This window comes from Salvia splendens, chromosome 20 (assembly GCF_004379255.2).
Source record: "Salvia splendens isolate huo1 chromosome 20, SspV2, whole genome shotgun sequence".
Taxonomy (NCBI): Eukaryota; Viridiplantae; Streptophyta; class Magnoliopsida; order Lamiales; family Lamiaceae; genus Salvia; species Salvia splendens.
The window spans coordinates 11,482,995-11,508,927 of record NC_056051.1 but is presented as its reverse complement, the minus strand read 5'-3'; the positions used below and the strand labels follow the sequence as shown (position 1 = coordinate 11,508,927).

The 25,933-nt window shown below is 40.8% G+C and overlaps 1 protein-coding gene and 1 long non-coding RNA gene across 3 annotated transcripts; both read left to right on the top strand.

Annotated features, from left to right (window-relative positions):
* The first annotated feature begins 659 nt into the window (after positions 1 to 659).
* Positions 660 to 6,671, top strand: LOC121781287. Of its 2 annotated transcripts, none has more exons than XM_042179028.1 (2): positions 660 to 825; positions 1,211 to 6,671. In XM_042179028.1, the coding sequence occupies exon 2, from the start codon at positions 1,827 to 1,829 to the stop codon at positions 3,051 to 3,053; it is 1,227 nt and encodes a 408-aa protein (XP_042034962.1). In that variant the 5' UTR covers positions 660 to 825; positions 1,211 to 1,826; the 3' UTR covers positions 3,054 to 6,671. The 2 variants fall into 2 exon arrangements, with proteins under 2 accessions (XP_042034962.1, XP_042034961.1); XM_042179027.1 differs by having other exon boundaries at positions 1,094 to 6,671.
* Positions 6,672 to 8,604: 1,933 nt separating this feature from the next.
* LOC121781288 lies at positions 8,605 to 10,170 on the top strand. Its single transcript, XR_006046171.1, has 2 exons — positions 8,605 to 8,962; positions 9,968 to 10,170. It is a non-coding gene; the product is annotated as an uncharacterized LOC121781288 (long non-coding RNA).
* The last annotated feature ends 15,763 nt before the right edge of the window (positions 10,171 to 25,933 follow it).

The following is a 25,933-nucleotide window of genomic DNA, read 5'->3' as shown; positions in this document are numbered from 1 at the left end:
ACGGTAATATTACCGTTTTTCATTTTTCAAATTTATTTTTTTAATTCGAATTTTAAAAAAAAATGATTTATTGCTTCAGCGTGACGATGTCAACTCGTGGGCCGGCGAGTGGGCGTCACGCATTGCCCCGGAGCGCGCCACGTAGCGCTGGCGCGTGGCGAGACGTCTCGGCGGGACGAAACGCTTGGCGGGCTGGGACGAGAGGGGGCGCTGCAACACGAAACGCCGCCGTCTCGTCCCGGCATGACGGATTACGGGCCACCTGCATGACGCGTTGCGGGTGGCCTTATTAGTAAGAGATAAGAGGAAAAAAGTAAGAGAGAGTTGTTGAAAACTTTTATTTTTTTAAATGTGCTTTATTTTTTGTGGACAAACAAAAATGGTAAATGTACTCTATTTTTTATGGACGGATGGAGTAAGTGATAGTTAATGAGAGTTATTGTATCTTTCTAAATGAGTATTAAAAGTATAATATGAGTAATATTATGTAAGAAATTAGAATCTGATTGATGTTTGTTTAGGAAATTGATAGAAGGACAAATTTGTAATTCGAGAAATACACTATTCTAATGACTTGATCTATGTGTGGTGATTTTATTCCTACAAGTAATTAATTCTTAGAAGAATATAGAAAAGTCTAGAAATTTATTATATGGATATGTAGGATTATGCCAAATGGCAACCTAATGTCCATGAATTAAAATATTGGTTGGGGGCACTTTTTATGATCAAAATTGAAATCCTTCTTCCCAAAAATTCCTTCAAAAAAATGGGCAGCCCTTCTCCAAGACTCCATGGCCATTTTTCTTCACTAATTTTCTTGAGGTAGGACTACTTTCTTATCCTAATTTTGCAGTATATAGATTGATATTTCATTTAGTTTGAAATGTTTAAATTTATGTTCTCATGACTTGAGTTATTAGAATGATTTTAACCTTTGAATTATTGATGACTACATAATTTTGGATAGATTATGACATACTTTAATAAATTATTTGAAGCTATTGTAATCTAAGCATGTAATATGAAAGTATACCTTATGGATGGTTTTGGTAGTTCAAAGATCACGCCTGATGATTTATATATAATGTAGGAGATGACTGAATAAGAAGTGAAAAAGAATTTGCTAAAAGTTATAAAGATGATTGAAAAACAAGTTTTCGGTCACCTGTTCCGAATTGTTTGGCATACTGATACGGTACCGATACAGCCGGCTACGTCTGCCCCAATCCAGTCCCTTCCGCCCACCGGTGTAACCGAAGGAACAGAGCAAGAAGCGGAGGAAGTCCCGGAGGTTAGGCAGCTCGAAGAGCCGTCGATCGCGAAGTCGAAGCCAAGAAGGAATGTGCATCCGCCTGATAAGTTTGGCGACTACGTCGCCAAGTAGCCTTAGTTAATTAGATCTTTTTATTATTTTATTATTTTGCTATTTTTAGAGATTAGTAATTTTATTTTTATTTATTTTGCAATTATAAGTCGAGCGTAATTATAAGCTCCGTTTCGGATTTTCTTTGTTGGTTCTTTCCCGAGATGAACTAGGATTAGGAGTCGAACCAACCCTAGGGTCCTTAGTCTATAAATAGGGCAATGTTCATAAACTTTATTCATAAAGGAAAATATTACTTTTGCCCACAAATCAACGTGAATTACGTTAACCCTAGTTTCAACGCTGCCCGACGGAGGAGTTCCGCGCACAGCTCGAAGCTAGAAATTACCGCCGATCCTCCCTTAGGACGCCGAAAGTTTGTCTTGATCATCGAGCAATCCGCCGCCGATCATCGTTAAGGAATTGAGTCCTTAACATCTGGTGCTTTCATCCAGTACTCATGAAGCGTTACAACAACAACGGAAAGTCAGTTTGGGCACAGAATCGGCAAGATTCTTACCCGGTTTACAGGTTCGGGGGTCGCCCACCAGTAGGAGGCCGCCGCGACGGTGGCGGTAATTACCGACCACCGGGAGAAGACAGCGACATGGAGGGTCGCCCCTCGGACGAAACTCATCAGGAGGATCGCGTAAGCAGCAAACTAGATCGCGTTTTGGAGAAACTTGGTCAATTGGACGTATGGAAGGAGGAGGCCGATCGCAAGTTCGACATTCTAGTCCCTGCATTAACACGCGATGGGGACATGGCGATCGGGGTCGACGAGGGAGATGACCCACCATGGGACGATAATAGGAGAAGGAGACCGATGGAGAAAGGGTTTCATCCGAGAAACCCTAATCTTGATTTCCGCGATGGGTTGCCGGAGGAAAAGGCGCGTCGCGAGGAGAGGGGCCGGACAGGCCCCAACTGGGGATTTCAAGGGGACAGACAGCAAAATTTCAACCGCCCCGCTATGTGTTGGGACCTACCGCAGCGTTACAAATCCCACATTGCGAACTATGAGAAACCCCAGAGGGTTAAGATGCAACCACCGCGATTCAACAGATCTGACGTTACTAATTGGGTGTCGAGGGTCCAGTACTACTTCGACCACGTTATGATGCCCGACGCTGAGCGTCTACATTACGCGGTAATGTTGTTTGATCTGCCCGCGGCGGAGTGGGTTTTCAATTATTGCGCAAACAACGAGTTTGTCATGTGGCAGGATTTCATGGAAGATGTACGACATCGTTTTGACAGGCAGAGCTTTAAGAATTATTATGGCCTTCTCGCCAAGCTTACACAGACAGGAACAGTACTAGAATATCATGATACTTTCGAAAAATACCTTAACCGGGGGAAAGGGGTCCCGGAATCGGACCTATTCACTCTCTTCGTTGCGGGCCTTAAACCGGACATACAAGAGTGCCTGCAGTTACATCGTAGCCATCAAACGGCACCGCCTACGGGTCTGCGTCAGCCTTGGCAGAATCGGGAGTCTCGTGGGCAGCGGGGGTCCCCTCTTCTCACCTCCATTCTCAGCCCCCATCGGGTTCTGTCCCAACGACGGGCCAGCCGGGTCGGGGTCAGGAGCAGCCACGCCCGCCGATTATACGGGTCTCCCAGGCAGAGAAGTCAGAACGATCTAGGTTGGGACTTTGCTGGCACTGCCCCGAAAAGTGGGTGATGGGACCCATGTGTAAACAACGCATTCTCTGTTATGCGGATGATGGGGAGGAGCCTGAGGAGCCCTTGTTGGAAGAACCCGTCGCAGCGGATGTTTCCCACATTCCCGCCATGAACGGGGGTCGACGGTCTCGCCCCCTGCGAGTTTTGGGTATGATACAGAACCAGGAAGTAAGCATCCTCATCGACACAGGGAGCGACAGGGATTTTTTGCACCCTGGGGTGGCGGAGAAATTGCAGCTCCCACTGTCTCCGATTCGTCCCTTCCGGGTCTACGTTGGCAATGGTGAAGCGTTGTTATGCTCCCATGTTTCACGACATACGAGGTTGGAGGTCCAAGGCACGGTTATCAGGCGGATTTACACATCCTCCCGGTGCACGGACCAGATATTATATTGGGTATGGACTGGCTCGAGTCACTAGGGAAAGTTACTGCAGACTTTGCGGGCAAGACTTTGGAATTTGTTCAGGCCGATACCCCGGTCACGTGGAAAGGGATTGTGCCCCCTCCGCAGCGAATCAGCTTACAATCTTTGGTGACATTGCTCCCTACAAACGAGCTTCTAGAATGTTTTGAAATTATGCTGCTGGACCAGGAATCGCCGACGCCCCAGCCGGCCGTGGAGGAGTTTCCGGCGGGTATGCCGCAGGAACTATTGGCGGTGTTGGAACAGTTTCGATCTGTTTTCGGCTTGCCCAGCGGGATACCGCCGACACGCGCTTATGATCATCGGGTGCACCTCTTGCCGGGTGCCAAGCCGGTCAATGTTAGACCTTACCGTTACCCTTACTTCCAGAAAAATGAAATTTAGCGGCAGGTGAAGGATATGTTGGATCAGGGCATTATTCGACGGAGCAGCAGTCCTTTCTCTTCTCCAGTACTCCTAATCCGAAAGAAGGATGGCTCTTTCCGTTTCTGCATCGATTATCGTGCCTTGAATAACGCTACAGTTCCAGATCACTTCCCAATCCCTACAGCCGATGAGCTGTTCGACGAGCTTGGCAAGGCTCGTATTTTCACCAAATTGGACTTGCGTTCAGGATACCATCAAATCCGAATGCACGAAGAGGATGTTTTTAAGACAGCCTTTCGTACTCATGATGGCCACTTTGAGTTCCTGTTAATGCCATTTGTCCTAACTAATGCCCCATCCACATTTCAAGCCGCGATGAATGCTATCTTTCAGCCGTTTCTGAGGAGATTTGTGATCGTGTTCTTCGACAATATCTTGGTTTACAGCCCTTCTCCCAAGACCCACTCCCAACATTTAGCGGCGGTTCTTGGAGTCTTACAGGAGCACACCTTCTTCGTCAAGCTATCGAAATATTTTTTCTGTAGCTCGACGGTAGAGTACTTGGGTCATCTGGTCAGTAATGGGTTACTTAAGGCGGACCCGTCTAAAATAGACGCAATGACAGCTTGGCCCCAACCGAGGACTGTGAAGCAGCTTCGAGGCTTTCTGGGTTTAACTGGCTACTACCGTCGCTTTGTCGCTCAATACGCCCTAATTGCAGCCCCGCTGACTGATCTGCTAAAAAAGGACGCGTTTGAATGGTCCCCTTCGGCGTCGACAAGTTTTGAGGATTTGAAGAAGGCAATGACCAGCGCACCCGTTCTTCGCCTACCCGATTTTGATCGACCCTTCTGTGTGGAGACCGATGCCTCGGATCTAGGGATAGGAGCCGTTTTGCTGCAAGATAATCACCCGTTGCCTATTTCAGCAAAAAACTAGGACCTCGTCGAAAAGTAGCCTCGACCTATCACAAGGAATTATACGCTATCGTGGAGGCTGTTCAGAAATGGCGTCAATATTTACTCGGGCGGGAATTCATCATACGGAGCGACCAAAAAAGTTTGAAAGAGTTGCTTCAACAGGTGGTCCAAACCTCGGATCAACAGTTTTATGTTCGTAAGCTGATGGGGTACAAGTTCGTGATCGAATACAAAAAGGGCAGCGCGAATAGAGCTGCCGATGCCCTGTCTCGCCGCAGGGAGTCATCAGCTGCGGTCGTGGGCTCGACCAGCGTAGAGGGGCCTGTCACCGACGAGGATGTAGGACAAACCGGTGTTCTCCTTACAGCGGCAGCACATCCGGTTCCGCAGCTTATAGAGCTGTTGAAAAGCGAGAACCGTTCGTCTCCTGAAATGCGTGAGATTGTGAGGGATATCTCGGAGGGTCGCGCACCCCCCCACCTGTCCTTGGTAGAGGGTCTGGTATACTATAACCGCAGAATCTATGTAGGGTCGCGCTCATCTGGCCGCATACCTATTCTGACGGAGTACCATTGTTCACCTTCGGCAGGCCACCCGGGATTTGAGCGGACTCTGAGACGGGTGTCCGCGGGATTTTATTGGCGTAATATGAAGAAGGATGTGAAGAAGTTTGTCGAGGCGTGTGTCGATTGTCAGACTACCAAATATTCCACACAAAAGCCTGCAGGGCTGCTATAACCCTTGCCTGTTCCGTCTCAGGTTTGGGAGGACGTCTCAATGGATTTCATCACGGGTCTTCCCCTATCGCGAGGTTACACGACGATCATGGTGGTGGTGGATCGCTTGTCTAAATACGCGCATTTTGCCCCTCTGCCGAACCGTTTTGACGCGTTAAAAGTGGCCCATTTATTCATCAACACGGTGGTCCGTCACCACGGGTTTCCGAAAACATTGGTTTCGGACCGTGATTCTGTTTTCCTAAACAAAGTCTGGGAAGAGTTAATGCGCCTCAGTGGTACGAAGTTGAACTTTTCGACGGCCTACCATCCGCAGTCTGACGGGCAAACTGAGGTTCGCAACAAGGGGCTGGAACAGTATTTGAGGGCTTTCACTGCGGATCGCCCGTCTAAATGGGCGAATTTCTTACCATAGGCGGAATTGGCACTAAATTGCTTCCATCACGCGGGTTTAGGGATGTCCCCTTTAAGGCGTTGTACGGGCGTGAGCCCCCAAGCTTGATCTTCACCAAACCGTCAGACGCGACCCCATCGTCGGTAGCGGAATTGATTACTCAGCGTGGGGAGCTTTTGGTGGAGTTACGTAGGAATTTGGAGCGAGCGCAACAGCGGATGCGTGACTCGGCGAATAAGCACCGTCGCCAATTGGAATTCAAGATGGGAGATAAAGTGCTCCTTAAGTTGCAGCCATACAGACAGCACTCGGTGGCGCGACCTCAGTCCGCCAAGTTGGCACGTCGTTATTACGGACCTTTTGAGGTTTTAGAACGTATAGGCCAAGTGGCGTATCGCCTGCGCTTGCCGGAGGGGAGTAGGATACACAATGTATTTCATGTGAGCCTTTTAAAGGCATTTGTCGAGGGAGAAGTCAGTGGCGACGCCATATCATTGCCGTCGGAGTTTTTCGGAGATAGACCAGTGGTGTATCCGATAAGAGGTTTAGACAGGAGGGTTCTTTGGCATGCGGGTGAGCCGAGAGATCATGTGTTGGTACGTTGGTCAGACGGTACGGAGTCGCCGACGTGGGAGCCCCTGCAGTTGATCCAGCGCCAGTTTCCGAACGTGCTCGTTGAGGACAAGGATTTTGTTATCGGAGGGGGGGTTGATACGGTACCGATACAGCCGGCTACGTCTGCCCCAATCCAGTCCCTTCCGCCCACCGGTGTAACCGAAGGAACAGAGCAAGAAGCGGAGGAAGTCCCGGAGGTTAGGTAGCTCAAAGAGCCGTCGATCGCGAAGTCGAAGCCAAGAAGGAATGTGCGTCCGCCTGATAAGTTTGGCGACTACGTCGCCAAGTAGCCTTAGTTAATTAGATCTTTTTATTATTTTATTATTTTGCTATTTTTAGAGATTAGTAATTTTATTTTTATTTATTTTGCAATTATAAGTCGAGCGTAATTATAAGCTCCGTTTCGGGTTTTCTTTGTTGGTTCTTTCCCGAGATGAACTAGGATTAGGAGTCGAACCAACCCTAGGGTCCTTAGTCTATAAATAGGGCAATGTTCATAAACTTTATTCATAAAGGAAAATATTACTTTTGCCCACAAATCAACGCGAATTACGTTAACCCTAGTTTCATCGCTGCCCGACGGAGGAGTTCCGCGCACAGCTCGAAGCTAGAAATTACTGCCGATCCTCCCTTAGGACGCCGGAAGTTTGTCTTGATCGTCGAGCAATCCGCCGCCGATCATCGTTAAGGAATTGAGTCCTTAACGCATACGTAGGGAAGTGAAGATGTTTGTTTAACAATTTGTAAACTAATTTTGATGAGTCTTGTAGTCACCTGAAAAATTTTGAGATTTTAGGAATTTATTTCAAATATATATAAGTTACTTAGAAAACATTGCCAGAAACTGTCTGATTAGTAGTTTGTGAAAAATGAAGATATCTCCTAGATCATTGAGAAGTTTTGAGTGAATCTTGCTGGAAACTAAACTAGACTTGTTTGGGTAATGGAAAATGTTAGACTAAGGGCATCCGCAATGGGCGGACGATGGCACGCCCGATGGCGCGCATCGTCCGCGCCATCCATCGTCCGCACCCATTGCGGGTGCGCGCCATAGGGCGCGGACGATAGTCGCGCCCTATACTTCAGTCGCGGAGGATAGCGCGGACGATGGCCATCGTCCGCGCCATTGCGGCTGTCGCGGACGATGGCCGCGGACGATGGCCATCGTCCGCCCCATTGTGGAGGTCGCAGACGATCAACCGCGGACGATGGCACGCGGTTTCGTTTTTTTATAAATACCGTTCATTTGTAACATTTCATTTCACTCGATTTCATTTTCGAAACTTACAATTACATAATTACTACGAAATGGATTCAAGCCCCAATAGTCTTACGTTTAGCGCAGGGGCGCATTGGCCGGGTACAAGTCAAGAAGCAAGTGAACTTGTACGCGGCGGAGTTCGAGAAGTTCACGCGGTCACAGGGGAGCGGCGAGAGCGCGAGCGACGTGCGCGCTAAAGCGCTGTTGTCGTACCGGTCGATGTACGGCGACTTCAAGCACGAGGCCATCTGGGCGCTCTTGAGGGACAAGCAGAAGTTCCAAGGTGGAATTCTGCACACTGGTGCAACGAATAGGACGAAAACCACTGAAGCTGGTGATTACACGAGCAGCGGCAGCGGCAACCACCCGGTTGACCTCAACCGGACGTACGTGGATGAAGGGAGTTCCGGCACACCAGTGTCCTTCCGGCGTCCTCCTGGCGTCAAGGCTGCGAAGGCCAAGGGGAAGGCGACCGCGACCTCATCGTCGACCGCTGCAACCCAAGCTCCGGTCCCGTAGAGCTCCCGACCCAGATGGCCACCGCGTTTGAGTCGTTATCAACAGCGTCGATGGCAAGGACGATGTTGCAGACGCACAGGGCCCTCAAGAAGTGTACTGACCCCGACGAAGCCGAATATCTCCGGGCGTTACTCGATGAGCTGCGTCGGAAGTTGGGAATTGGTCCTACTTAGTTTTTTTTTTATTAGTTCAATTATGTAACTTTTTTTATTAAAACTTCGCCGTTTGTTATTTAGACCGTTTTTTATTTACTCGTTACTTGTTATTTGAAAACAGTTAAATTAATTAAACAAAACAATAAAATGATGATGTGGCGCGCCATAGGGCGCACCTTAGGGCGCGCCTTAGGACGCCCCACTGCAGGTGGGGAGGTAGGAGGATAAAACTACTGACGTGGCGCGCCTTAGGGCGCCCCATTGCTAATGCTCTAAGCCTTTGAATGTGTTCAAATGATTTTGTCACGTCAATGGAAAGTCAGTATATAGTGAAGTGATTACATTAGAACTTAGAAGTTAAAGTAACAGTAGCAACGATAAAAATTGAATTATGTTGATACTATTAACTTGTATACCATATATTGCATGAGGTGATCACTCTCATGCAGAGTCGGAGAAAAGTGAAAGCGCAAGACTAAGATAACTGATATATGAAGACGCTTTGGGCCTTCGAGGTAGGATGTCCTATGTTAGAACTTAATTTCGTTAATTGTGTGCATATTATCGTTAAATAAGAATTTTTATAAATACCAGTAAGTGCATGTTGATTGACCATGTGTATTAAGTATGAATGATATGGGTTATATGTTCATATTGTGATATAATTAGTATCAGTATGATCTGATATATGTGAATTTGTTGATTTTAAAGTGATATTAATTTGTACATGTTTATGTGAGATTTGATGATGTATCGAGTGTGCTCCTATAGAATTTTGATGTGTAATTGTATGAGATACGAAACTGTGTTTATGCCCTTGTGCTTGAATATGTTTATTAGGTATAATTGCCATGTCATAGGACAACAATATTGCATTATATGTAATCATTCGCCTTCTGAATAACTGAAGTGGGAATAGTCTGTTATCTGATAGGCCCTTATCTAATCTGTCTGATACACATTGCTCTTTGGAGCATCTGGCATAATTTTCTATGCGAGTGTGATATGATTGGTTCTTGGGAGTGTCTAATACGATTTGCTATATGCACCCTAAATGGGTGGTCCATGCGGCATCCTTTCAAGGGCAATAGCTGCATTGGTATTTGCATTTGATTTGATACTGTATCGATGTCTGTTACTGAGCACGATAAAGGAGCTATATGTGTTATAATATGCGATTTTATGAAATATCCATTATAATTATGATATATTTTGATATTTAGAGCATAACATAGAGTTACGTTATTTAGAGCATAACATAGAGTTACGTTATTGTATCGATGTACGCTCTATGGGATTTTCTTATAAGTCTCAGAGGTCTAAAGATGGGATGAGGATTCTGTTGCTGTAACGGGAATGTAGATAAGTTTATTTACTAAGAATATTTTTCTAATGAGGTAAATGTCATTAGATTTCTACTTATGTAAATATGTTGGTATATTATTTCTCGATTCTAAATAATTTTGTTTTAATATATGAATACTCTAATGGGCTTTCTAAGCTATTCTCCCTCCCTACAGGTTAAGTTATAAATTTTGACATCAGAGTAGCGCAACAGCTGCATCTTCGGCGAGTCACTAGTGGTTTGTGAAAGTTTAGAAAGTGTGGCATGTTTTGTATGAAGCTTTGGATAGTTCATTTCCGCTGCGATGTTCTATTATGATAAATTTTCTGTAATGTATTGTGATTTGAGTGTCCACAATGTCGAATCATGGCGTCATTATGCGGTGGATTTACCTATCGAGTAAGAGGTGTTACAATTTTTGCAAAAAATATCCAATTAAGCGCGTTATTCTGACCAGTAATCAAGGCCTAAAATAGAGACTTGTCGCTATTATATTTATCTTTTCTTCATAAAAATTTTGCCTTTAATGAGAACGGCATTTGATAATGAATTATACATTCCTCAACTTATAGAGATGTCTTTACCTTTCTTCACATAAAAGCAAATATGGTAGTTTTATTTATATACCTTTTTCAATTACCTATTTTTAAATTCACTACTTTATAAGAAAACATATTTACATTTTGAAGAGGTAAATGAGAAATATATTTTCTAATAACCTTTTTCCACTAAAGATGCTTTAGAGCATCTCCAAGGAATGTGGTAAATAAAGAGGTAAAGAGAAATAACTACTTCCTCTGTCCCATAGAAATAGATAATTTGGGGATGACACGAGTTTTAATATGTAATTTGAAAATGTAAGAGAGAAAAAAGGGTACACCCTCCGTCCCTAGAAAGATGACCCATTCGTTGAGCGACACGAGATTTTATGCAATTTTATTTTGTGTTAGGTGGAGAGAGTAAAATAAGAGAGAGAGAGAGAGAGAGAGAGAGAATAAAGTAGAGATAAATGTGCTTTCATTTTCAGTAATGAGTCATCTTTATTGGAACTGTTAGGGTTTGTATACTAGAAATCACCTTTCGAGCGATTGAATACTGTAAAACTCTAATAATTATCTTTCAATGAATGCAACAGATTATTTTTGTCATAATTTTGTTATGTTTTACATTTAATAGTTGTTTATTGCATATTTAAATGTATAAGCGAACATAACATAAGTCCAAGTCTTTGTTCTAGTAGACCGGTTGTGGGCTGCGCTCAATTTAAGGTACGCGGTCAGTTCTGAACAAAGAAAAATAAGAATTTCACAACCCAGATAGACCTAGACTACCTATCGTGAAAGGTTGCAATGTCAGTCCGATTATTTCTAAGCCTTATTGAAATATGATTGTCACGACCGCCCATACTAGGGTTACTATAAACGCGGCGATCATGACCAACATGCATGGACAACGTCTTTAAAAGGAAACTTAATTAACTTAAAGGCAGAAAAAAAACATTTTTGTTTAAAAAAAAGTTTAAGGTTAAAATTGTACTATTAATTAGAAATGACTCATGATAAAAACTTTTAAAAGAAGCAGCAGAGAAAATAAACTTTAAGAAACCCAATTAACTTCTAAAGTAAAACATTTAATTTAATTCACGGAAAACACCATTTTCAAAGACAACGTAATTACTTGGTTAAAACCTAACACAACCATACATGTTCAAACACAATACGGAAACGATTTAAAGTCTTGAGACATAGTTAATAATATAGCAGCGGAAAAAGGTTTAAAGAGAGAGTCAAGGATCACGCCTACGTATGAAGACACAACGCATCCTAAGGCTAGCTCAACATCCTCCGCAACATCCAGCTCAACCTGCACATAAGAAAAATAATATGCAGGGCTGAGTACTTGTTGTACTCAATGGGCTCATGCCGAAAACATTTTTAATATAATTATGTCATCCATACCAGTGATCTCGAGTTTTAGATAGCAAGAAAATATCACGAGAACACAAAACATTTCAAGTCTGGCCAAACAATTTATCTCCCCACTTTTCACATCAATCCATCAATCACAATCATCATATCGCAGTGCGACGAAAGTGTGGCCACACTATTCGCCCACGAGACCGACTGACTAGCAAGGACGGCTCACGATCCCACCAGTGTACACAGCCTGATAGGGTTTACGGCCCTACTCAGACCCGAATTCGTTTCATAACACAGCCCTATAGCCTAACGGAGCAAGCTCAGACGAACTAGGCATCAGGCAACAATCTCACAAACAAAAACATGGCATGACATAATAGTTAAACCACCCTTATAACGTCACATAATATTTTCGGAAAATAAAGAGGTTTGAAAAGAAAGCCCACCTCGTTCGCTTAACAAATCAAATTCTAACTTATGGCAACTCTCGTTCCTCGAGCTCACGTATATACAATCACCCTTGTCAACGACAACACAATCAGCCTTGCATAAGTTTATATTATCATGCATGTCCTATTGTTCCTTTTTATCGTTCTCTTACCCATCCCATCGTTCACCAACACAAAGAGGACATGTCATAAATTTTCTCAACACGTCACACATAATCACATCATAGGATACCTTCTCAAATCATACATGCACCAAGTAATTCATCAAAACTTAGCAATAAGTGATATTTTCACATATCAGCAAAACTGGCAGAACTGTGCGGTTGGTTTGTAAAAATCACCAAAAATTGGTCCGACCTCATATGAAGCTAAAATTTTGTCACAACATATTAGACACATTCAAGTTCATTTAGGTAAATTTTCATACTCAAATCATGTCATTTGATCAGTCAAATAATTAATACAACTCTCTGGTCGGAATATAAAAATTCTGGCAGCGTTGCACAGTTCATTTGAAAAATTCATCATAAATTCATTCGATGTCCAATAAGGCTGAAATTTTTACAAGACTCAGAAGACACTTCAAAATTTCACATAGTTCAAGAATCACATCAATCAGAGGTCATTTAGTCGGTCAAACAGATTTCGAAACTCTCTGGTCGAGAACACATGTTACTGACAGAATTGCGTAGTCGACTTCAAACATTTTTCAAAAATTCATTTTTCGACAAAAAGGGCTGAAATTTATACGAGACACAGAGAACACCTAGAAATTCACTCAGTACAATTTTCATACCAAAATTCGATCGTTTGATAGGTCACTCACACATCAGGAAATACTGTTCGAACGTCACAGATTTCAGACTCACAATTTCGAAATTAGGGTTTCTTTCCCAATCATCCAAACACAAATTCTCATGCTTATAACACACCATCATGCTTGATAAGATTCTCTTAAACATGTTTGCACATAAACTTAGATCATTCACCAAAGATTCAAATCAAACTTCACACAATTCAATCAAAAATCGCATAACTATCAAAGTTCTCAAGCAAACTCACTTTTCCACCGATTAACTTTGCGATCTATGATTCCTACACCCACTACATGCATGTAGGATTCAAGAACATGGTTCAAACGAAAAGAATGAGGGAAAGTGAAGCAAATATACCTACTTTGACAAAAATGAATCGGTAGAAACAAGAAACGGTGCGATTTGTCGGAGACTCTTGAAAATAAACTTCAACGGATGCAAGAACAAGAATTGGATGGAGGATTTTTGGAGAGATTGTAGAGAGGGAGGGGGAAAAACGTGTGGAGTGAGGGTGAGATGGAGGTGGACGATTTTTTTTGTGAGGGAGAATGGGGGCTAGGGTTTGTTTAGGTGGTATTTATAGTCTAGGGTTAAGTCCATAGGTGATATAATTAAATAAATTGTGGAGAATTAAAATACAGGCTAATGAATAAAAATTCCACAATTATAAGAAGCCTAATTTTTGAAAATTAGGGCTGCAATTAAACAAGAATTTTTTTTTATATATTTTTACTTGGAGAGAAATAAATCCACAATTTAGGAAATAAAACAATGAGTATTCCATAAACAAGAGAACAAAATAAATTAAATCTCCAAGTAGGAAAAATGAAGTAAGGGCCGAAAATTTAAGGGGAATTGCACAAGGGAATTATTTAAATCCTCAATTAAATAGAATATGATATAAATTTGGTAATTTCTTTATGGGAAAAAGGCTCCCATAAAATAGGTAACAAATAATTATATTCCCACAAGGAAAAATACTAGTGTAGGGCGTGTGACATGAAGGATACAACATAAGGAAATGTTCACATCCCCAATTAATTTGACATAGGTATTAGTATGGTATTTAATTGAATAAAAAGGGATCCCACAAAATAGGAAAACAAATAAATTATCCTCCAAAAATTAGTGAAGGGGCCGAAAATTATTAGGCTTAAATAGCCAAGGAAATATTTCAACTCTCTATTTATTTTGGGTGAAGAAATAATAGGTGGCATGATTTAATTGGATTTAATTCAAAAGAAAGGAGTCAACAAAGCACCAATTAAATCAAAGAAAATAATTCATCCTCCTATTTTAAATAGGAGATTTTCGAGACTCCCAAGGATAATAGGCTAGAGTTCGAATTTCATGTAGTACCATTTAGGGATCATTTGGTTTTGATTTAATTTGGATAAATATCCCAAAACAATTAATTAAATCCAAGAAATGAAATACTATTTCAATAATTAGGAAGGGCCAAAAATTCCCATGAATTGGCTTGAAAAATATAAATGCATGATCCTACTAATTATTTTCCCCACATTGGAAAATATAACATATCAAGCACTTCATTCCACATCACTCACAACAATTATTTCACGCAATTCACTTAATCTCATAGAAACAAAAGTTTCATAATTGAAAATTTCAAATAAACATATAAAAAGAGTCACAAAAATTTGGGATGTTACAATGATGACGTTGGTGTGGTATAGCACTGAATGGATCTAACAGCAAGACGAGTCTTTAGAGCATCCACAACCGTGCTCTTGCCAGCGGCACGGTTGTGGGCCCGACCCCACTTTTTCTGCCTGCTCTCTGGCAAGAGCACAACACCCACAGCTGTGCTCTTCCGCAAGGACGAGCACAATTAATTTAAAATTCAATTACACAAAAACATTTCCATAATACTAAAATTCATTAAAAAACCACAATAAATATTACAAATTACAAATAAAATAAAAAAGACATAATTAAAATCCTAAAAATTAAAAATTACATAATTAAAATCCTAAAAATTAAAAATTACATAATTAAACTCCTAAAAATAAAAAATTACATGATTATTGGCTAATATTACCCGAGGAAGACTACGCATCCGGCGGCACCAACCCCAATTGTTTTTTGAGACCCAATATCATGTCCTCGTGCGTTTGAAGTTGCGTGGGGGTCATAGTTGACCTATCAGCCATATTGAGTTGGGCCAAAAGGGCCCACAACGAGTTGTTCGGGGGTGGAGGTGGAACATAGGGTGCGGGTTCGGGGGCGGGGGCCGATGGATATTGGAGAATGAAGATGAGAATTGTGTAGTTTGATGTGAATTTTTGGGTGTGAAAGTGGGGGTATTTATAGATGAAAGTGTGTATTTTTGGGGGGAAAAAAATAAAAAAAAATAAAAAAGTGTAAAAACGGTAATAAACGGTTATAATTTTTTTGGGAAGTGAATTTTTTTTTTTTAGCGGTTTTTTTAATTAAAAACCGATTTTAAATTAAAATTTTTTTTTGAAGGAAACGGCTATGCCGTTGCCAATCTCGTGCCGCCACGTCAGCTGCTCGCTGGCGCGAGCGCAGCGGCGGCGGTGCTTCGCCTTGCCAGCGGCGCGGACGGCGGTGGCGACCGTCGCCACCGTTGCGGATGCTCTTATGCTATCTACTGAAAGACGAGGTCTTGATAATTAATTTCTTAATCAATGTACATTAGCATTGAGCATACGATATTGAGTATCTACTACTTTGACTTACCAAAGGTGCGGGTTTTTCGTCACCCAACGATCCAGGTATATTGGGTAGTGGTGATCATTGTCTAGCGGTGCTAGGATTGCTATTATGTTGAATCGTGCGCGAGGAGAGTCTCGTTTGATAACTTCCACAAGAGGAGCTCGAACGAGGTTTTATTATTCGGAACCTAGCTAGTTGGAGTTTAGTTACTCTATGAATAATAAATAAGAGTTTCTTGCTAAGTCCACTCTTGGAGAATAAAATATGTTAATTAATTAAGTCCATAGCAGACATTAATTAATTATGGATGTTTCTATCTTAAGCGCGAGAAATGAATTAAACAAATAAAAGGAAACCCGGAATACTTGGAATTTCGGATTTGGAAAGGCAGTGCAATATTACTTCTATAGTGGTGGCTGCTTGTAATATTCCAATATAAGCTTATATTAAATTGTGGGTTCAATTTAATTAGTAAAAAGCTAATTGGGTGAGGCCATGTCCAAATTCTTCCTTAGATCCCTGACTGGGCCCAATATGTGATTTTATAAATAGGAGAATAAAGGAGACAGAAAAAACAATTATTATTTGCTAGAATTTTCGTCCCCCTCTAGAAAGAGAGAGAATTCGAAAATTGCTCCCTCTGTGAGCTGAGTTCTGTCTTCATTATTCGAGTCCTAGTATTCTGGTGAGATTTGCCCACACATATATCAGTATACAGTCCGGGACACCAGTCAGAAGATCAGAGGTCGAGTACTGAAGATCTTCACGTGGAGACGGAGTAAGCCATCATCGATTCTTGATTGAATCAACGAGGTAAATTGACTAATTTCGTAGTGAGCATGTTTTAGGGATTTTATATGCTAAAGCATGATATAATTCAAGTTATGAGCATGATACATGTGATAATTACGCGAATAGAATTTGTCTAAATAATCTGATCGGATCTCGTACACGCTTTCGCTGCCAACTCCTTCAGGAACAAACCAAAAAGAAAAGTGAGTCATCTTCGGTGGGAATGAGGGAGTAGTTGGAATAGAGCTATGGATGATGGAACCTTAAATGATGAAGGAAAAGAGAAAGAAAAAAGTTAAATAGATACTATTAACTATAGTTGTGATTGAATGAATAATAAAATTCAGTCTATTTCTATAGGAATGAGAGAGTACCATATTTACCTTTTTTCATAAAAATAATTCTCCAATTGAAAAGTATTTTTAGAACATATTATACATTTTTCAGTTATGAACAATAGGTAAAATAATACTCCCTCCGTCCTAAAACAATATGCACTTTGAGTTCGACACGAGTTTTAACGTAAAATTAGTGAAGTAAGAGAGAGGTAGAGTGAAAAAGTAATTAAAGTATTGTTAGTGCAGAATGAGTCTCACTTCATTAGAAAGAAAATAATTTCCAAAATTATAAAGTGCAAATTCTTACGGGATGAATTAAAAATGAAATAGTGCATATTCTTATGGGACGGAAAGAGTAGTTATTTTTATATTCCTTTTTAAATTTACTTGCTTTCCTTGGAGTTTACTATTTTTAAAGAAGGTATATTTACCTTCTAAAAATATAAATATGAAATATACTTTCTCAATTAATCTATTTCTTTTGAATTAACAGCTAATCGAATATGATATTGTTATGAGTGAACTTTAAAAATAGTACATAATCTTTCAGTTTCGCACAAAAATAGTCTCTTATACTCCATCTGTCCTATAAAAATAGGTCATTTAGGGTTCGGACGAGTTTTAAAGCGTAACTGGTAAAGTAAGAGAGAATGAGAAAAAATGTTGAAATATTATGTAATGGATGGTTGAACTCATAAATAATAAAGTAAAATAGAAGGAGAAAAATGTTTCTATAAATGGATATGGATTATTTCCCTGAGACCCACAAAAAATGAAAATATGATCTATTTGGATATTTTATAGCATTTTTTGTACCTGAAAATCACATTTTTTTTGTTCCTGATGCTATTTTTGCCCCAAGTGCCTACAATTTTTTTTTTCACATTTTTGGCGTGGAGGACAATTTTCAAGTTACACGAAAAATAACCTAAAATGATATTATAAAAAACTTTGCTCTTTCTCCTTTTCTTCCCTAATTCATTTCTGTCTCTGTTCAAATTAAAATGCAACATCACATATAAATGTGGATATATTTATAAAACTAGTCTTTTCGACTATTAGAGCGGATGGATTTATTTTTTTATTTTTCATCCAATTAAATAGTTGGGAAACAATTCTAACATATTTGAAGTGCGATTTATTGAAAGTATGATTTTCAAGAATAATTATAAATAAATTTTTTATCATGTATCTTAGGAATTCAAATGTATAATGATTAAGGATAATTTTTTAATTAGATTATTAATTGAAAAGTACTATTCAAAAAAATGATCTAAAATCTTTTTCGTAAATATTGGTACCACGAATATACAGATAAAACACTAAAAAGAAAGAAGCGAAAACAAAAACAGAAAGAAGATATAACAAAGAAAAAAAAAGAAAAAAGAAATCACATACTCACTCTTGTCCACCATTTAAATAACCATTTTGCCATTTTTTATTGTCTACGATTTATAGAACCATTTACTTTTATTCCACTTTTAGTATGTGGACCCCTCATTCCACCAACATTTTACACTCACAATTCAATATAAAACTAATGCTTTAAATGAGTCTCATATTCCACTCACTTTCTCCCTTTACTTTTTTCTTTACAAAGTCAAACAATTTCTTAAACTCGTGCAAAGTCAAACAGACACTTTAAATGGTGGACGAAGGGAATATCATTTAATTAAAATTTTCAAAAATATCATTTATGATCCTAAAATTACATGTTCGGTACTTAGGGTTATATTCATCACGAGATACTAAAAATATTTTAAAAAATCAGACACTATTTTTATATAAAAAAAGTAAAGGATTAAGTATTACTCGCTCTGTCCCATTAGAAATGAAACGTTTTTTTTTGGGTTGTCACGTTAAAAATGAAACGCTTCCTAAATTGGAAACAACATCATCTCTACTTTTTCATACTATGTAGCGTTGTTTTGTGAGTTAATGAAGAAAGAGTTTTTTCATTAACTCAAGAAACAACACTACATAAAATTATATGTTTCATATTTATTGGGACGGAGGGAGTATTTTTGAAGTTTACTCTTGGTTGGTTCGGATAATGACCGATATCATTTTAGAGAAAATATTCAATGGTTAAGCTCCTCATGATCATAGACCATTTTACTACTTCATTCGTCTCATAAAAGATGTCTCAGTTTCTTTTTTAGTTTGTCCTACGAAAGACGACACATTTTTATTATTAGAAATAGTTCTCTCTCATAGTAAGATAAATATTATATTTTCTCTTTTTATTTAACCTATAGAACAAAACCTTCTAAAAATGCAAGATAAGGAGTATAAAATTTTGTTATTGATTGGAAAAAATAAAGGAGACAGGGGCTAAATTCGGCAGAAGCTTGGGGTAAGAGGAAGAGGATGTGGACGTGTTTGGTAGTTAATGGAAAATGAGGAAGACAGAAACGGAAGCACAAAATCCGGTTGAGATTCCCAAAGGAAAAAGTCACCACTTTATTGACTACACACACCCATATGACCTTTGGCAGTTGATTTTTTAATCCCTATATTCATCATCGTACTTCGCAACTGTCAACCCCGCATCACGTGTTACTGTTACTCATTTGAATTTTACAATCTTCTTATTCTTTGATCCTTTCGTATTATTTTACCTTTCGTTTTCGATTTAATAATTTCCAAATAAATTACTAGGTTTTTGTTGGACCATTGGTAGTATATCCCGAGAAAGATATCATACTTTATCGAATTATACATCCTCCGTCCATTATATTAAATTATACTCGCTCTAATTGTTATTAGGAGTCTTATTTTTTTTGATATAAATTTTAAAAAATATGAAAAAAAGTGAGAAAAATAATTTGGTGTAAAATGAGTTTCACTTGAATATATTAGAGTCTTAAATGAAATGTGAGCGAAATAAGTTATTGAAATATAGAACTAGGGGTAGCAAAATGGGTTACCCGTGGATACCCGCACCCGACAAGTCGGGAACCCATACCCGTAGCCGATTTCAGCCAAAATTGCAGACCCAATACCCATCCCACAACATAACGGGATTACCCGATATCCGTGTTAGGTGTCCCATACCCGACATTGCGGGTACCCGTTCCTATTGACCTGAAACTGGTGCTTTTATATGTGATAGAGTGAGATTTTTAAGTTTTAGTATGTTGAGTTTAACCCTCCAATCGAAAGTGTTTCAAACCAAAAGTTGACTTCATAAAACCACTAAAATTGTTGAAGCTTCGCATTTCACATATCATTTTCCGACTCCAACGGGTCGCTAGATAGGTCATAGCGGACCGCTGCCAAGTCTCTAATCTCTCGGGACACTTTCCAGCAGGCCGCTAGCTACGATCCATCGGCCGCTATTCGTGTCTTCTTCTGGGTGTGAATAAATGAGGTGAACAATTGCTTCTGCAGGGGCCAATGGGCTTCGAGACCCAACAGACCACTGTCTAACTATTTTTCTTCAAACTTCTGATTTCGACCTTTTCTGTCTTTTAAGGCACTATTTTACAAATTTCTCACAAAACACGTCAAAATACCAAAATATATAAAATGTGCAGTACACAGACATGTATTGTAATGCAACTTTAATACTCAAAATGAACCAAATAATGGTCTTAAAACAATGAAAAATCCGAGCGTACCACCAATATAATGTCATCTTAGGTAGCAGTGATCGGCATACAAGAAGGGCTAGTATTGTTCTTTTATAGAATTGCGCCTCAGCTATGTCATAATTAATATTTTCCCTCAAGGTTATATTGAAGAAACCTAGCTAGTATGGATTTATACACAAATATAAGTGCACTTTAGAACTCTTAGCACTTTTTGGGAAAAAAATTAATTAGCTTGAGCTGGTAGCAAATACATTAATTAATGGACATTATTATATTAAATATATTAAATAAATTAAATTAAAAAGGCCGAGATTATATGATTAATATTTATCACAATAATTTCACTAATTAATATTCCCTGAAAACTTTCATTAAATTGAGCTAATTTAATTCAGTGAAATTCTATTAAGCTAGAACATGCTAAATTTCGTTAGATCTCTAGCCAATATGAGAGGAGAATTAGATCACAAGACACAACCTTTGAGATACACTGAATTTGCATGATTTTAAGACCTAGATTTAGCTTATTTTGAAAACATAACATGTGAATTGTGATCTTATATTGCATATTTTTTATTTTTGGTATTAAGATGTGTTTGTTAAGTATTGGTAGAAAAAGATTGAGAAAAAGGTGTAAAAATGGAAGAATCGACATCATACCTACTAGACCAACGCCATGTTAGCGGTCACTGAGCGCGCCATTGGTGGACTACCACCTTGCAGTCCACAGAGCTCGAGTCAACAGTCACCGATCCATGTACTGAGAAGCCAAAGACTAGTCAGTAGTCCGAAGTGTCCTGAGAAGCATAAAGAAAAATATGAGACATGCACCATAAGCTTCAACATTGGAAGTCTCATTTATGCTATAATGTGAACTAGATCCGGTATTAGATTTGTCATATGTAAGATAGCTATATATCGAAAAGACCCAAAACAGACACATTGGATTGCGATAATGTATATACACAAGAACCTAAAATGGACCATGGTGTAGACACTACTTTTACACGCATATAAGTTGTGTCTGATAAACTATATCAATGCAGTTTTCAGTCTGACCGAGAATCGAGAAAATCCACTTCTGGCTATATGTTCACTTTAGGAAGTGGACCAATAACATGGAAGAACATGAAATATATATGCTTTGCGAGACTTTGCTTAGTTTATTGCTCATAAACTTTATAATAGATTATAACATGATCCTGAGTCCGCCTAATGGAATAACGATGTACTTTATGCAATAGGTTAGAGGGAACCACGAGCTCATAAAGCTAGTAAACGCATAAGGAAGTATTATTTGAGATATAGTGATTAGTAAGAAACGTAGACATTATAACACCAACATTGCATCAAACGACAATCTAACATGTCATTTCACAAAGGCCTTATGGGCTCGACGTTTAATCATCATGTGGAAGCGGAGACTGTTAGATGCATCAAGGACTTCATAGACGTATAATCGTCTATAGAGCTAGACTTTTAGGAAATGATTATACCTTGAGAGAAGGTATCAACTACGATAAGACTTTTTCGTCAATCTCCATGTTAAAGTCTATCTGTGCTCTCATGTCTAGAGCATCGTGTATGGATTTGGAAGTTTAATAGATTGACGACGAGTTAACTTTTCTAAACAGAAGTCGTAACAACCTGGTGGATAAATATTTAAAGGTAAAGAACGCACAATATGAAAGCTAGATAAGTCTATTTACGTACTTAAGGAGACATCAAGATCATGGAATTTTTGTTTCGATCAGACGGTGAAATCTTTAGGACTTGATAGGTGTCCTATAGAAAATGTGTGTATAAGAACGTTGATGGAAATAATATGGTATTTTTGGTAGTCTATGCAAATGACATCCTATTGATTGACAAAGACAAAAAGATGTTATCGGGCATTAGTTTATGGTTATCCAATCAATATGATATGAAGGATATAAGGGCATCCACAATGGGGCGCCCTAAGGCGCGCCACGTCAGCAGTTTTATCCTCCTACCCTCCCACCTGCAATGGGGCGCCCTAAGGCGCGCCCTATATGTTTTAATATTGTTTTGTTAATTAATTTAAATGTTTTCAAATATATAACAACCAGCTTTCCCCTTGGCCTTCGCAGCTTTCATGCCTATGGGACGCAGGGTGGACATCGGTGTGCCGGTACTATCGTCCTCCATATACTTCTGGTTGAGGTTCCGCTTTCGCTGCTCGTGTAACCACCAGCTTTGGTGGTCTTCGTCCTCTTTGTCGCCCCGGTGTGCAGAATGCCACCTTGGAACTTCTGCTTGTCCCTCAAGAGCGCCCAGATGGCCTCGTGCTTGAAGTCGCCGTACAGGGACTGGTACGACAACAACGCTTTAGTGCGCACGTCGCTCAAGCTCTCGCTGCTCCCCTACTCCCTCGCGCACTTCTCGTACTCCGATGAGAATAGGTTGATTTGTCTCTTCACCTGGTCCCAGTGCTTGCGGAGCTGCTGCCGTTGGCGCTTGTATAGGCTCGGCGGCTTCGCCGCATTGTAGCGCTCGTCGATGCGCACCCAGTACGCCTGCTGCCTCTGGTTGTTCGCGAATATCGGGTCCTCCGATATATCCACCCAACACCTCGCCAATACGAGGGTTTCATCCGGCTGGTAGTTTGTACGGCCGAGGGTGTACTCTTCACATACTCCCGGAGGTGGCAACTTTTGCGCGCGCTGCCGGTTCCGCTTCTTTTTCGCGGGGGCGGAAGCGGATGGGGTGGCGTCGGCGGCGGCGCGTCGGGAGGGGGCAACGGGTCGGTTTGGTGATGGCTCCATGTCAGACAAACCATATGATTCCGTGCTGAATTCGGGATCGTACTGTGCGTTGGCGTCGAACAGCCGATATTCGTCGGGTTCTGTACCCGGCCAACGCGCCTCCCCAAACATCGGACTGTTGGGACTTGCATCCATTTCGTCGAAATAATAAAAATATGAGTTTCGAGAGTGAAATCGTGAAAATGAAACGTTACAAATGAATGTGGGGTAGGGGTATTTATACAAAAATAAAAAATGCGTGGCATCGTCCGCGACCATCGTCCGCCGATCCCGCAATGGGGCGCCCGATGGATCGGACGATAGCCCATCATCCGCGCCCATCGTCCGTCGAGCCCACAATGGCGCGGACGATATGCCATCGTCCGTGCTTCAACCGCACACGATGCATCGGGCTTGGGCGTAGGGCGCGGACGATGGCGAGCACCCACAATGGGACGGACGATGGCACGCATCGGGCGTGCCATCGGGCGTCCCATTGTAGATGCCCTAAGAGAAGCTGTGCACATATTTGGGAACAAAGTTATGCGAGATCGCTAGAAAATAATGTTATGCTTATCTCAAGGATCATACATTGACACAGTGCAACAAACGTTTCTAGCGTAGAAAATTCAAAGAAAATTTTCTTACCTTTTTAGCATGGTATTACTTCATCTCTAGAGATGTGTCCTAAGAAACTTAAAGAGAAAATGAGATAGGTACTATATGCTTGAAGTCTCATGTATACTATAATGTGCACTATATATCCGATATTTGCTATGTCGGAGGCAAAGTACCTACTTATCAAAATGAACCAAAACAAAGACATAAGATTGTTGTAAAGAATATATTCAAGGTCGCAAACCCTACTTCATCTATCTCATAAACGCTTCAAGTCCGATATTTTCTTCCTTTTTCTAGTGCAATTATAAGGTACCGACAACACAAGATGATTTTCTATCTCCACTATCACACTAGATCTATAAATTTGTTGCTACAAGAGCCCACCATCAATGGTTTTTCACTAGTAAACATGTATATGTGGAATCTCGTGGTTTCTTTTGTTTCCGATTTTATTCAAATTGTTGGGTTTATTTTCACATTTTCACAATAATTAATGCACTTTGAGGAGGATTTTGGTTGTGCATATATTTTGAATTTCAAAAATGGAGATTTGTCTGTGTTTACAACCTCAGATGATTCCAGTTAAACAAGGACTAAGAGCACCCACAACCGTGCTCTTGCCAGCGAGCACGGTTGTAGGCCCGACCCCACTTTTTCTGCCTGCTCTCTGGCAATAGCACAACACCCACAGTTGTGCTCTTCCGCAAGGACGAGCACAATTCAATTTAAAATTCAATTAAAAAAAACATTTCCATAAAATTAAAATTCATTAAAAAACCACAATAAATATTACAAATTACAAATAAAATAAAAAAGACATAATTAAAATCCTAAAAATTAAAAATTACATAATTAAAATACTAAAAATACCTAAAAATAAAATATTACATAATTAAACTCCTAAAAATTAAAAATTACATAATTAAAAGCTAAAAATACCCCCGTGGACGACTACTCATCCGGCGGCACTACCCGCAATTGTCTTTGGAGGCCCAATATCATGGCCTCGTGCGATCGAAGTTGCGAGGGGGTCATAGTGGACCTATCGGCCATATTGAGTTGGGCCAAAAGCTGCCACAACGAGGGGTGGATGTGGCGCATATGGAACGGGAACGGGAGCGGGAACTGGAGCATCGGCGGTTGGCCGCCACCTTCTCCCTTCCTTGTGGTCGGCGTTGGGAACCGCTCGGGCCGGCGTCGGGGCTACCCATGTTAGCTCCGGCGAGTTGGCTAGCCACTTCTTCGGAGCCGGCGTCGGTGAGGGATACCGACCTTGACCGTTTGGAGGAGCCGCTAGAGGAGGATGTTACGCCTCCCATATACTTCGGGTGCGTCCGCGTCTCCTGCCAAACGTTGAGGTACTTTAACGATTTGTAGTTCATGGATTGGTAGGTGCTCAACGCGGTAGTGATGATGTCGACCTCGCTCCGGCCGCATCCCGCATGCCGCTCTTCCTGGAGGAAATAGCCATTGAACTTGCCAATTTCATCGTTGGCTCGGTAGATGGCGTTGCGCACCATACTCTCGTTGCACTTGATTGTTCCCGGTGGCCGGTTTTCATTGTACCGGCGAGTGATGCGCCACCAAAAGTGATCGTCGGATTGGTTCGAGCCAACCACCGGATCTTCAGAGATTTCCAAGTATGCCGTGAATAATTTATCCATCTCCGCCGGAGTGTACGGTGTGCGAACACCGCGAGTAGAGGAGTCAGAGTTTGGGAGGGGGCGGTCGGCCTAGGCTCCGGTGTCCACCCGTATCGCCCTTCGGGGCACCTTGGTCGTCGATTGGGTATGGCCGGTAGCGACTCGGAACGCCCAAATTTTGGGTTTGAGGAGGGGCCGAATATTTTGTTTCCGGACTAGGAAACGGTTGTGAACCGAACCATTCGGGCGGGGGGTCATCGCCTTGGCCGGATATTTTTATGTTGTAGGAGTGGAAGAAAGATTGAGAATGAATATGAGAGAATGAGAATGGAAATTAGAGAGTGTAGATGAGAATTGTGTAGTGTGGGGTGAATTTTTAGGTGTTAAAGTGGATATTTATAGATGAAATGTGTATTTTTGGGGGAATTTTTTTTTTAAAAAAATGATGGAAAACGGTAAAAAACGGATATAGTTTTTTTTGGGAAGTGGAATTTTTTATTTTT